The sequence below is a fragment of the Colletotrichum scovillei genome (assembly GCF_011075155.1).
Source record: "Colletotrichum scovillei strain TJNH1 chromosome Unknown Contig00007, whole genome shotgun sequence".
Classification (NCBI taxonomy): Eukaryota; Fungi; Ascomycota; class Sordariomycetes; order Glomerellales; family Glomerellaceae; genus Colletotrichum; species Colletotrichum scovillei.
The window spans coordinates 369,855-381,821 of NW_023336265.1; the positions used below are offsets into that span (position 1 = coordinate 369,855).

At 57.3% G+C, this 11,967-nt stretch overlaps 4 protein-coding genes across 4 annotated transcripts; 1 reads left to right on the forward strand and 3 right to left on the reverse strand.

The window, feature by feature from the left end:
* Nucleotides 1-832: 832 nt before the first annotated feature.
* HER10_EVM0007141 (uncharacterized protein) lies at nt 833-2,128 on the reverse strand (the record flags this gene model as incomplete). Its single annotated transcript, XM_035476707.1, has 3 exons — nt 833-1,177; nt 1,223-1,688; nt 1,737-2,128. The coding sequence occupies 3 exons, from the start codon at nt 2,126-2,128 to the stop codon at nt 833-835; spliced, it is 1,203 nt and encodes a 400-aa protein (XP_035331578.1).
* Nucleotides 2,129-4,294: 2,166 nt separating this feature from the next.
* Nucleotides 4,295-7,296, reverse strand: HER10_EVM0003895 (phosphatidylethanolamine N-methyltransferase; the record flags this gene model as incomplete). Its single annotated transcript, XM_035473557.1, has 3 exons — nt 4,295-4,357; nt 4,405-7,064; nt 7,116-7,296. The coding sequence occupies 3 exons, from the start codon at nt 7,294-7,296 to the stop codon at nt 4,295-4,297; spliced, it is 2,904 nt and encodes a 967-aa protein (XP_035331384.1).
* Nucleotides 7,297-9,217: 1,921 nt separating this feature from the next.
* On the forward strand, nt 9,218-9,688 carry HER10_EVM0004776 (uncharacterized protein; the record flags this gene model as incomplete). Its single annotated transcript, XM_035474409.1, has 1 exon — nt 9,218-9,688. One exon carries the CDS (start codon nt 9,218-9,220, stop codon nt 9,686-9,688), a length of 471 nt encoding a protein of 156 aa, XP_035331432.1.
* An 823-nt stretch (nt 9,689-10,511) lies between these two features.
* HER10_EVM0001735 (RNA recognition domain-containing protein) lies at nt 10,512-11,829 on the reverse strand. Its single transcript, XM_035471472.1, has 3 exons — nt 11,706-11,829; nt 10,964-11,624; nt 10,512-10,877 (listed from the first exon to the last, which is right to left on the reverse strand). Exons 1-3 carry the CDS (start codon nt 11,723-11,725, stop codon nt 10,653-10,655), a joined length of 906 nt encoding a protein of 301 aa, XP_035331230.1. The 5' UTR covers nt 11,726-11,829; the 3' UTR covers nt 10,512-10,652.
* Between the last annotated feature and the right edge of the window lie 138 nt (nt 11,830-11,967).

Genomic DNA, 11,967 nt, shown 5'->3' on the forward strand with positions numbered 1-11,967 from the left:
CTTGAGTTTATACCGGTTGACAACCCCAGGATCACAGTCGCATTGAACCAGACTTTATCGATGACTCTGTTCCGTCACTCGAAACGCCAGCCGCGGACGGGTACCTTCTTCGTGGAACCTGGAGTCAAAGCCGAGTATCAGACCATGATTCAAAACTTCTGAGATGTATTACACGAAAATCCTCAGCTTCTACAAGAGAAAACTAATCGTATTCCTTGCGTCCGCCATGAAGTAGGTCGAATATGCACCCGCGTTGCCTCAAGTGTCGGTCTGGAGAATGCCATCCGGCTGCGCTGTGACATTGCGTCGGCACTTATCCAAGTGTGACTTTCAATGTTGCGTTATCACTCCGCTCCCGCGACTCTGGTCTTGTAAGTTGACGTGCGCATCAGAACGCGCAGCCTCACATGGACCAGGTATCTTCCCACCCGCCTTTCGGGTTCCCTTCTGGCCCAGGCCTGCAGACGATGGCCCGCCCGGGGATCCGAGCCTAACTCGAATGGGGCCAGCCACTTCAAGCAAGTTGGCTTGCTCGCGAGCCGCCCCTCGGTTACCGGATTAGGAGCCCGTCATCTTCCCAACTCGGGTTGCTGACCTACCTACGTAGCCAAGGGGCGTTCATGATTCACGACGCGCATAAGCGAGTGAGAGTTTTCGGGTGTATGATTTCTGTATCGTGGGTCTGGATCATGTCCAACATGTCATTGAGGTTAGTACGGGCCCAGACTGCCTATACACCAGAGTTTGATTTCGTTGGTATCTAACATCTACTCGTGGTACACAAGTCAAAGAGATGCGGGTTGTTTCATGCCGCTACGCTCATGCTAAACGCCTACTCATCAAAAATAACGGCAGTCACTTCGCCATCCACCTTGGCGCTCGTGAGAATCTCCCCCAGCTTGCCTGACGCGGCATCACGGCTGATCACAACGACACGGCTGTCGGACTGCAGGCCAACGGCCACGAGGTCGCCCACCTTGCTGACGGAGAACTGGCGCGGGATGCGTCCACCGGCGGGGAACTTTTGCAGCAGCGTAAGACCGCCCGTCTTGGCGTCAATGGTGAAGGTGTTGAGCGAGTCGGAGGGGATCTGCGCGCCCTCGCCGGGAGTGTCGGGGTTGCTGATGCTGAAAGCCGAGTCGTTGCGCGACGAGACGGTCAAGAACTTGCCGTCGGACTGTTTTGTTAGTATGCATTGAGACTACTGCAGAAGTCAACTCACAGAAATCCAAATCTCGGCGGCGCTGGCACCGGCAGGCGCAGAGGCACCGGCGCCGTAGGTGGAGCCGGAGAACACCTCGGTGAAGCCGAGCGTCTTGTTCTCGCGGTAGGCGACGTCGTATGCGGTGACGGTGTTGGCAAGCTCGCTAATGAGGTACAGGTACGTCTTGCCCTCGGGGGTGACGAGGAACTCGACGTGGCGGGGTCCGCTGCCGGGGGCGGCGACGAGGGAGTCGACGGCCGCGAGGTTGTTGGCGCCGTCAACGGCAAAAACGCGGACGAGGTCGGCGCCCAGGTCGGGAACCAGGACGAACTGGCCCTTGGGGTCGAGGAAGACCTCGTGCGGGTGCGGGGCATCCTGGCGCGACGGGTTGGGGCCGGGAGCCGACATGTTGAACGTCTCGGACTTGACGGGCGTGAGGGCCGCCGGGTTGGAGATGTCGAACCAGCTCACAGAGGAGCCGCCGCTGGTAAAAGTCAGCTCGTGCTCGTCGCCAACAAACATCAAGACATACTACTGAGCGATGGCGAGGCCTTGGCCCTTTTCGCCAAAGACAACGGCGCTCACGGGACCGTTGATGGTCTCCGTCTTGGCCAGCTGCTCCAGCACACCGTCGGCGGCGGTCTTGAAGGACGAGACGGTGCCGACATTGGTTGTAAGACCCTCATCCGTGCAAAACAGCCTCGCGTTGGCCTTGTCGAGCTGGAGCCAGGACGGGCTGGGCGCGCAGCCGTTGGAGGAGGAGAGCGACTGCAGGGTGGACTGCGTGGCGTTTGTGCCTGACAGAGTGAGGTTTAGGGTGGTGATGGCGCCGCTGTACGATGAGGCGTAGAGGAGGGTGGCGGCCGCCGGAGAGGAGAGCAGCAGCGGCACGAGGCCGGCCGGCGCAAAGAGGTCTCGCAACATGCTGGGCAAATACTGAACGACGAACGAATGTCTGTGTTGGCAAAACAGCTGCACGGTGAGAACGAGGCACGGAACGAGTGTGACGACGGTGACGAGTGCGAGCACGGGACGGAGAAGAAAAGGACGACGACGACGAGGTCTTGGACTCGAGGAGCGAAGACGGCCCATTTTCGCGTAAGACCCCTCAAGGTCCCAGGGGCAAGGACGGAGTCTCCTCTGAATGTGTCAACGATTGTCGCCCGTCGACCTTGGTTCCCCGGTCATGCGCTCACTGCCTTGGTACGCAGTCACGCTGTAAAGCTGGGACCTGGGTTGCGTGGACTTCGAAACGGGACCCGGTTGCCTGTTTGGGACGGCGAACGGGATTCTTCCGTGCTTCGGTGGCTAACCTTAATGCCTACAGAGTACAGACTTCACAGCGTACAGACACTACGGCGGAGTAGTCGGAGTGCGGTGCGGACACTTTCCAGAAGACAGGCTCAACCCTGAAGCGACGTTAGCAAGGTGATGGACTTCCCCTGCAATAAAAACGTCCGGCCAGGGGTGGTTCACGGTATTTTCGTCTGGTACGATGATAGAGTTTGTCAGGGAGATTCAGGTTGAGTACCTCGAGACACCCGCCCCTTTCTGTTCCCGTACAGCGTCCTGACAGTATGCCACAGCACACAACTCGACGAACCGCGCCTCGTCTTTGGATGGTAAATGTTCGTGTCACACAAACTCTGAAAAAAGGGTGTCGAGTTCGAGGTGGAGAAGGTTACTTCGACTTCCACTCGTGTGCCGATGCGGAGAATGTGGAGAAAAGAGGAGGAGGAGCCCAAAAGGACTGGAGGAGGCGGAGAGGTGAGGGGGAACCACGGAGATGCAGTCGGCCAATCGGCGCCGCTTGTTGCTTGTGTGTGGGTTTTCTCTCTCGTTCGTGGGGTCTGAGAGATTTCCCAATTTGCGGTAATTTATGATGCCGTCCCCAGTACGGGAGACGGTGAACACTGACCACCGCAGGCACGGGACGATGCCGGCGCCCGGTGAGGTCTTGGTCGAGTGTGGCATCACTCGAATCACGGATACATCACTGAGAAGTCAACCCCCTCGTCTGCCATCCGACCGAGCCGTCCGGCAGTCAAACGGCCGTGCGCCTCTGCATCGAACCTCGAGTGACGCTTCGCCAATCACCTTCATGCCAGATTTCAACTGGCCAGAATGGCAAGCTCGCATCATGATGTGCCATGTGGCCTCCCCCGCACTCCGATGCAAGCCACGGCCAACCTTGTCTTCTTCTAGCGTTGCCTCCGGCTTGCCGTTTGTGAACTGCGGGATCGTCGTCGCACAGAAGCTTACTCTTATTCTGCATGTCTAGGTCTGCCATGTGCCGGGCCATGTGCACAACACGGTGCCTGGATTTACAGGGACGACTATAGTGTCGAACGACGTACGTGGACAGCCATCAGAATGCGTCGACACGAGCCTGACGACGTGCGAGCTCTCCATCGTGGGTGATGATGACTTCACATCGTGAATCTTTGGCACACATGAGCGCTGTACCATGACGGCGTGGACATTACGAACTGAGCGAATACAGCAGCACAGGCTTTCGAGGTCTCCCCTCGGGGTGACATCAGTAACGCAAGAGCCCAGACTATAGCTTACTATAGCTTCATGCGGGGGGCGTAGCATTGTCCCCATACTCAACCATCCCAACGCCGGTACCGCCTCTTCTTTGCCTAAACTCCAAGCCAATCGAATCTGCGAGTGAGAGTCATCTTGCGGGTGGTTATGCACGACTCACCTCGGGACCGTGAGCATCAGGAATGCCAGGCCGTCCTTCCGTGCCGTGTCTCTCGCGGGGGGCTCTCCCTACTTGCTGTGCCGTGAGACTGTCAATCTTTGCGTACCAAAAAGAGTGTTGCGAAAACAAAATCGCTGCAGCGCGGTCACTGTTATTTTTCTCTTTCTCAGGCTAAGGTAACTCACGGACGCCCCATCCACACGCTCTTGTTTCCCATCCTCGATTCCTGTTCGTTGCGCCGGGCATCGGTCGCCTCTCGGGCCAAGGTAAACCGACGTGCATAATACCAAGTCATCAATCTGAATGTGTGCGCCAACTTTTCCCTCCCAAATGTTCCAGTGTGGTTGCAGATCACGAGCGTAAGGCCTAACGCATGATGCTTAGGCCTTCTCAAAGGTTGTAGGAGTGCTGTTCCCCTTGGAGTGAGACAGACTGTAGGGTGCCTATTACACGTCAGTTTGCATCATATGGACAAGCACGGGTAACTCACCAGAACCTGCTTGGCGTTGCAGATGCGCCAGGCCATCTTCTTGACGTTGCCGTCGGCGGGCACGATGGCGGGGGCGAATTCGATACCAAACATCTGGTGGATGGCGTAGACGATTCTCTTGGCATACTTGCCATCGCGCTCGACGTGGCCGCCAAACGGCTCGTCAACGGTGGTGGGCGCAATGTCGTGGTCACGGTCGCAGCAGTTTTGCACAAGAGGCAGCAAGGCTTGCTCGACGGCCTTTTCGTACATGCCGTTGGCGTCAACCTCGACATCGTCTTCGTCGAATTTGCCGATGCGGATCTCAAAGGGCTGCGAGATGGTCATGACGTGGTGGTTGCCGGCGTGGTGGTACCGGAACTCAAAGACGCCCTGAGTCCACCACAGCCGATCGCCCTCAAAGATGACCTCGCCCTCGACAATGTCGGGATCCGACGCGTCCTGCTTCTGAGCCGGCCGATCGGGAACCAAGATGGCCTTGTCGGCGGTGGCCGCATCGTAGCTGCCGGGAGTCGTAGGCACCCACCGGCCCAGGGACGACACCTCGGTCGCTTCTCTAGAGCGGTTATCGGTAACCATGTAGAGACCAATCCAGTCCTTGCTGTCGTGCTTTGCGGGAGCGCGCCACTTGACCTTCAACGGGGCACCGTATTCAAAGATCATGGTCTCGACACCGCGTTGGAATCGTGCCGTCAGACCCTCCTTGCCCGTGGCGCGCTCGTTGGCGGCCGACAGGCTTGAGGGGGTGCCTTCCACGGAGAGAGAGTAGAGCTTGGGGTCCAACCCAGCGAGATCCGGAGACAGGCGTGTGACGGTCAGACGAGCCGGGTACTTGTTGAACAGGGCCGAGGTGTCGCGGACGATCGTCTTGATGCCGGAGGCGAACTTGGGGCGCGCGGTATCGAGGAACTCCTCAATGAACTGTGCCGTGTCGTCAATCACCTTGTCGACACCGCGCTGCCAGCCCTGGACGGGCGGTGGCAGCGAACGTTTGATAAACTTGGTCAGACCGGCCTCTTGACGAATGCCGCGACCATACGTCTTTTGCATGTGCGGCTTCTCGATAAAGTTGATGAAGCCCAACGTAAACAGCTGGCTGACGAGAGCCATGACGAAGATGGCCCTGCTCCACGTAATGAGGGCAGAGCCCCAGAGACCGGCAGTGCCAAAGATGCGCTCGGGGTTGTTGAGGAAGCGGTAGATGGACTTGTACGTCAGCCTGGCGGTGGAGTCGTAAAAGAAGTCACCGTAGAACCAGCCAAACTCGCCGAGGGAGTCGTACACGCTGATGAATGTCCAGACCTGGAGGGAGACGAGACCGGCTCCGACAACGTGCTTGAGGAGGACCCAGCCGTACGCCCAGTCCTCTGGCGGCGAGTACATCTTCCAGCACGCGGCGATGAAGGATCCCGTGCACATGACGGAGCTCAGATGGTACATGCCCTTCCACTGGTTCCATGCCTCAGTGTGGCTCTCGCCGTACTTGAGGAAGTGTCTCGTCCAGAACTTATTGCGAGACTGCCACGCGAGGATGGCACCCAGACCAAGGTGGTACCACACGCGCCAGAACAGAGCATGCAGCAAGAACAGGACTTGGTACACCGACGTCGACGGGGTCACAAGGGTCAGGACGGCCATGTAGAAGCCGAGCAACAGAACCGAGGTGTCTGTGATGCGGAACAGGTCGAGGTTGTTCAAGCCGATCAGGTTGTGCACCTGCGCGGGCGCCTCGGGCGACGACTCCTGGGCCGTGGCGGACTGGTCAACCACGATTTCATCGTTGATGGCGACGAGCTCCGGCTGGCCGGTAAGCGGCGTCGAGGCAGTGCGCTTACGCGGGGCAGGCGGGTTGTACGTCTTCTCAATGTGCGGGTTCTCAACAACGACGAGGAAGGCGAACTGGGCGAGATGGGCAATGATTGAGATGAAGAGGACCTCGTAGCTCGCAGCCATCATGGAGATGCCGTAGTAGCCAGCATAGCCAATGGAGTACATGGGGTGCGGGGCCATCTCAAAGACGCCGTCAAAGGTCAGCTCCTGGTCGACGAGGTAGAAAAAGTCACCCCAGTACCAAGCGTAGTCCTTGACAACGCGGTGGGCGTCCAGCTTGACCCAGAGATTGAAGAGGACCAAGAGGATGCCGATGGACCATCGTCCAACGCCGATAAAGGGGTTCTCGCCGGCGGGTGTGTGACCGCAGATCACGGCAAAGAGGCAGTAGGAGACAAAGTCACACATCAAGATCAGATCGACGACACGGCGGAAGACTAGCCAGGTGTTGTACTCCATGGGAGCTTTCTCAAACTCGTAGTCCTCGGGGATCTTGGCCTCGAGCTCACGCTTCAACATGTTGTAGAGCCAAGGGCGGGGTTGCTTTCCCGTCGAGGGGTGCTCAAAGAGCTTCCATCTCGCGGCCCACGTCTCCAGCCTGCGGTGGTTGGACTGGATGGTGAGGAGGTATCCAATGCCAATGTTGTACGAGGCTCGCCAGAAGAGGAAGACGAGCGCGAACAAGGGACGCTTCAGGTTGCCGGGCACGAAATAGGCCGCAACAATCTGGAGGGCAAGAATGGCCAAGACGAGCACATCGGAGAAGTTCTTGGGCTGTCTCGGATCGAGCAGCTGCGACACCATGTCGTGGGTAGTGGGGACGGTGAAGACTAGGCGATTGTCAGTCGACAGTATTTAAAGCACATCACCGCGAAACCCACCTGTGCCATCGGGAGTTCGACCAAACGTCTTGTTGGGCTTTTGCAGCAAGTCTTCCGACTGGTCGTCCGCGGCGGTCGAAGGGTTTAGACCATCCTCGCCGTTGCCAGCCGCGGACGTCCGCCTCTGGCGCTGACGCAGAGAGCCAGCATCACTTGCGAGGGGCGCGGCGGAAGAGCTCATTCTACCAGGGAAGGAGCAGCGTAGCAATTGGCGATGCCGATGGAGGGGTTTAGGTTATTTTCACACACAGGGGGGTCGGTAAGGGCGTTGTGCGACGATGATTCTGTTGCTCAGGCTGTCCATGAGCCGCCAGTGTCAAGGTTGACTTTTTGTATGCGCGAGAAACGAGCAGGAGCAGTGCAAGAGCAAGAGTTCAGGTGAGGAGAGAGAGAGAAGGAGAGAAGAGAGGCGAAGAGGCAAGACGTTGGGAAGAAGGACGACGTGGAAAGAACGTCACAGACAAGGGTTGAGGGTGCAGCTGGAGGTTTCCAATGGGAGGCAGCGTTGTGAGGAAGCACTGGGAAGGTACGGTAAAGAGGCACCTGCCGCACTTACACTGTACGACCAGCCCCACTAGTCCGGCGGGTTAGGTTTGGTTCCTGCTGATTTGGATTGGTTTGGATTGAGAAAGCCCGCCCGTCCCGCAACTGTTGAATTCGTCTTTACTCGCTACATTGTGCAAGTACCGTGGGGAATGAGAAAAGTACACTTGAACTTGGCATGTGATCCGTGGGCAGCCGCAACGCTGGAGTGGACATTGAAGTTGAGCAATTGAGCCGCCTGCGCGATTCAGCACCGGCAGGAGCTCTTGAAGATGGAAGGCACCAAGGGTCCAATGAGAGGTCCCACGGATGACATCCGATTCCATTGCCTCACAAGGTAGCTACAATGAGCTACACACTCGCCGCAAATACCTAGATCATTGGAACAAAGAAACTGACTGAAGCTTCTCACTAGCACTGTACAGACGGAGGTCAGACACCGCTTGCACACGTGTGGTTACTGGTGGCCCTAAGCACCCCTGCGCAGGGTAAGGTGTTGAGAAAGAAAAATCCTTCAACCTTCCAGCGTCTTCCCTCTCGTTCGAGCGGGAAAGCGCGAATGCGGGAGATGCAGCAGCGCCTTCTTCGTGCCTGTATACCATTGGTACCTCAGGCAACCTGGACTGCAGAGCGACTTACCTTCCTCTACAAATCTACAGCGTGAGCGCGCCACGTCTAGCACAGGTGCGGGGCTCTTGCCTACGGTTAGCGGAGCAGCGACCTAGTCTCAAACTGGTCTAGCGTCATGGTGCTTGAGCGCTCTAAGCGAGGGCCCTCTGACGCTCGGGCCAGCTAATGTACAAGCTCACTCGAGATCATGCACGTGCCGATAGGAGACCTCTCGACGATAAGCTTCGAGTCTGTCAACAAACATCACCGCACCTTGACGACAGTCTGAGTGATGATCAAGGTCAACACTGTATTGAGTTGAATGACACGCAACAGATCGATGGTGTGTAACACTGACCAAACCCGTTGCATCAGCAACACTTAAGCCCTTGGCTTCTCGAGCTCCAAGCGGAGCCAGCGAAGACGGGAAGAAGACCAAGAACACGGGGAAATACCTGTTAGAAAACAGAACGACAAAGACCTTCCCATCAACATCCCTTCACCCAAATCACGCAAATCCAAGCGCGCCACGCGTTTTGATTCTGTTGTCATGCTACCAAAAAGCGACTGCTCGCGGCCACTCATTCGCCAGGCGGCTCCCGTGATGGAGGCATCCCTGGACGGCTGTCCGGGGTACGCCGGTCGTTTGCATGAACTTCTAGAATGACTACCATCAAAACACAACCCACACCACCAGGGCCCCTTCCTGGGATCTGGACCAAATCAAATTTGTCGCGTTTTTTTTTTTCAGTGTTCATTTGTATGCGCTTTTGCAAAATGGGTTGCCCAGCATCGTTCGGTAGTTGTATAAAGACGAGCCGGAAGAGTCACCCGCCCTCCTCCTCTGCTTTACAAGTGATTTGCTCACAAACAGTCTATAGTGACTTGTACACATTCATTCCATATAACACATACAACAAGCTCTTAATTAATTACAGCCTCACCACACAATGGCCCGCGAAACCCCAACATCCTCTATCGCCGGCGACTCCAAGCCACTCCCCAAACGCCCCGGCACCTCGGGCACGGAAAACCTCCTCCGGACGAACCGCCGCCAGGCCTCGGACAACTACCAGCGCGCCCAGCGCGCCGAGCGAGCCTACCGCGCAAAGAAGCGAGCCACCGCCGCCCGCGCCGACCTCTCGGACGCCAAATCGCACTACGCCGAGTGCTTCAAGCACCTCAGTCGCGGCCTCGCCGTCACCTTCAGCGCCGTCAAGTCCCTCCCCTACGTCTTTGACGAGCGCCAGGAGGCGAGTCGCCAAAAGGCGGAGGCCAAGAAGAAGCAGCGCGCCCTCGAGAAGAAGAAGAAGCTCGAAGAGAAGCTCGCGAGGGAGAACGCCCAGGCTGACGGTGCCGAGGGGGATGCCCCCGCGGACGGCGATGCCCCTGCTGCTGAGGAGGAGACGCCCGCTGCTTGATGGACGATCCGCAGAGTCGAGTCGATTACGTGGTTGAAGGGGATCAGAGACTGAGGTCTTTGTGCAGCGGTTCCGAGAATGGGATCTCTGTGTGGAGATCTTCCTCTTCCTCGCCGCTTGGAACTTGCTCTGCGACGGGATCCTCCGTTCGCGCCGGCGCGACAATGACAATGACAACAACAAACATCGACACAACAGCTTCATCACCAAATCGACAACCACCAGCCAGAGATGGCACTTGCTCGTTCTTCGCCCTCGTGGCACCCACACTCGCTTTACTTCGTCCACACGACATAAACCAAACCAAACAGCCCACCCACCTTTCCTTTACTGTCTACTCATCTCCTATTGTTTTTTTGAATACAGTTTTCACGGCCTTGAACGAGATAATGATGACGGAAACCAGCACGAAGACGGGAACTCTTCTATTAATACACAACAAATGTCTATATCAACGAGGAGTCTCGGCCATCCGTGTTTACATCCGGCGTCTCGTTGTTGGAAAAAATACTCGGTTTGTGTAATTATTGTTCACCACATTCATACCACTTTTCTTTGTCTCAGTCTGTGTGCTTTTGAGTTCGAGTTGTGGGAGAAAAGGGGCGGAAACGGAGTCGAGTCTGGGTTTCCCATCAGATACCTGCTTTGCATTAGTTACAGAATTTCAGTCATGATTATGCTAAACGTCAGTCCCGTGACCTGTGAGTTTTGAATATCGTAGTCATCATGATGCGAGTTCATTCATCGAGCGTTTCCTCACACATACCCAGAGTCCCGTGAGATCATGTCTTTGCATTTTCCATGAAAGAGAAAATAAAAACGAGGGATGTAAAAAACTACCGTTATCCCCAAAGCGGATGCCAAATTTTTGTAAACCCGTATTGCCGTAGCCGTGTCTCCAGTAGTAGCATCAAAACATTCGTTACCGCCATCTTCATCCCCGTCGTCACCCTCACCCTCCAACTTAGGCCGCCTTCTTGGCGAACTCGACTCTGAGAATCAAGTGCTTGAAACCGAAACCGTCCATCTTGGCCGCGGCCTTGACGGCGTCGCCCCGGTCCGCAAAGCTGATGAAGGCAAAGCCCTTGGCCAGTCCCGTCTCCCTGTCCTTGGCCAGGAACACACGCGTGACGCGTCCGAAGCGCTCGAACATGTCGCGCAGCTCCTGCTCCTCTGCCATCTCCGAAACCTGTACACGAGTGTCAGTATCGCAGCTCTAAACACCACCAGCACGACGTCGTCAAAGACGGATGCTGCATCGTCAGGGGTACGCACGTTGGTGACACGCAGCGTGGCGAGGTCGTCCCGCTCGCCGTACTTGCTGCCTCCCATCCTGTCACCCGCACCCGCGCCGCCAGTCGCGCCAGCGCGGAGCGCAGGCGGGACGTAGCTGCCCTTCTTGGCACCGGCACCGCCAGCACCTCCGGCGCCGCCAGCCGCGGGGGCGGGGTCGTCCGGCAAGCCCGCAGCAACGTCGGCGCCGTCGGCACCGACGGGCGCCATGGTGTCCTTGTAGGGACAGCGGGCCGTGAAATGCTCGCCGTTGCAGATACGGCACTTGACCTGCTTGTCCTTGAGCTTGTCCTTGAGGGCCTGGGCGCCGGGGTCCTCGCCCGCCTCCTTCTCGTCCTTGCGCCAGTTCGTGCTGGGGCGGAAGATGATGTTCTCGCCGACCGAGGTGGTGTCGGGAGCAGGGCCGGCCGGGTCCTTGGCGCTGAGGCCGAACTTGGACCACGTCTTGCGGTCGGCGACGCGCGGGTTCACCTTTTCGGTGTGCGTCGTGTAGCGGATGCGGCGGGTCATCTTCACCTTCTTGCCCTGGTCATTGTAGCGGAAGGTGATGATCGTCTTGGTGCCGTCCTTGTTGCTGATGGTCTGGGGCGCGGGGAGCTCGGTCGACGTCTCCTCGACGTCTTCGTCGTCGGCCCAGTCGTGCCTGAATGAGAGGGGTTAGCTAGCTGTCTTTTTTTTCTCTCCCTTTCGTTCGGACAAAGTTGTGGGCAGGAGTCGGGCGTACTTGGTCTTGGGCGTAGCCATGTTGGGCAACCTTATCTTCTCGTATACGCTGTAATCGGATCCCGTTTCTCGATATCGGTCGGATTCGTCAGAGGTTTGCAGTCCTGAAGCGGGTTGTCGCGGTGGTCAAATCGGTGGTGGGGTCCAGAACTGGAGGAATTTTGATGTTGATTGATTTTCGTGGTGCGCCACCAGAGACGGTGTGGGGCAGATGGCGCTAAGCCCTTTTCGGTCTCGCAACCGTTATCTCAGCCTCAGCGGTC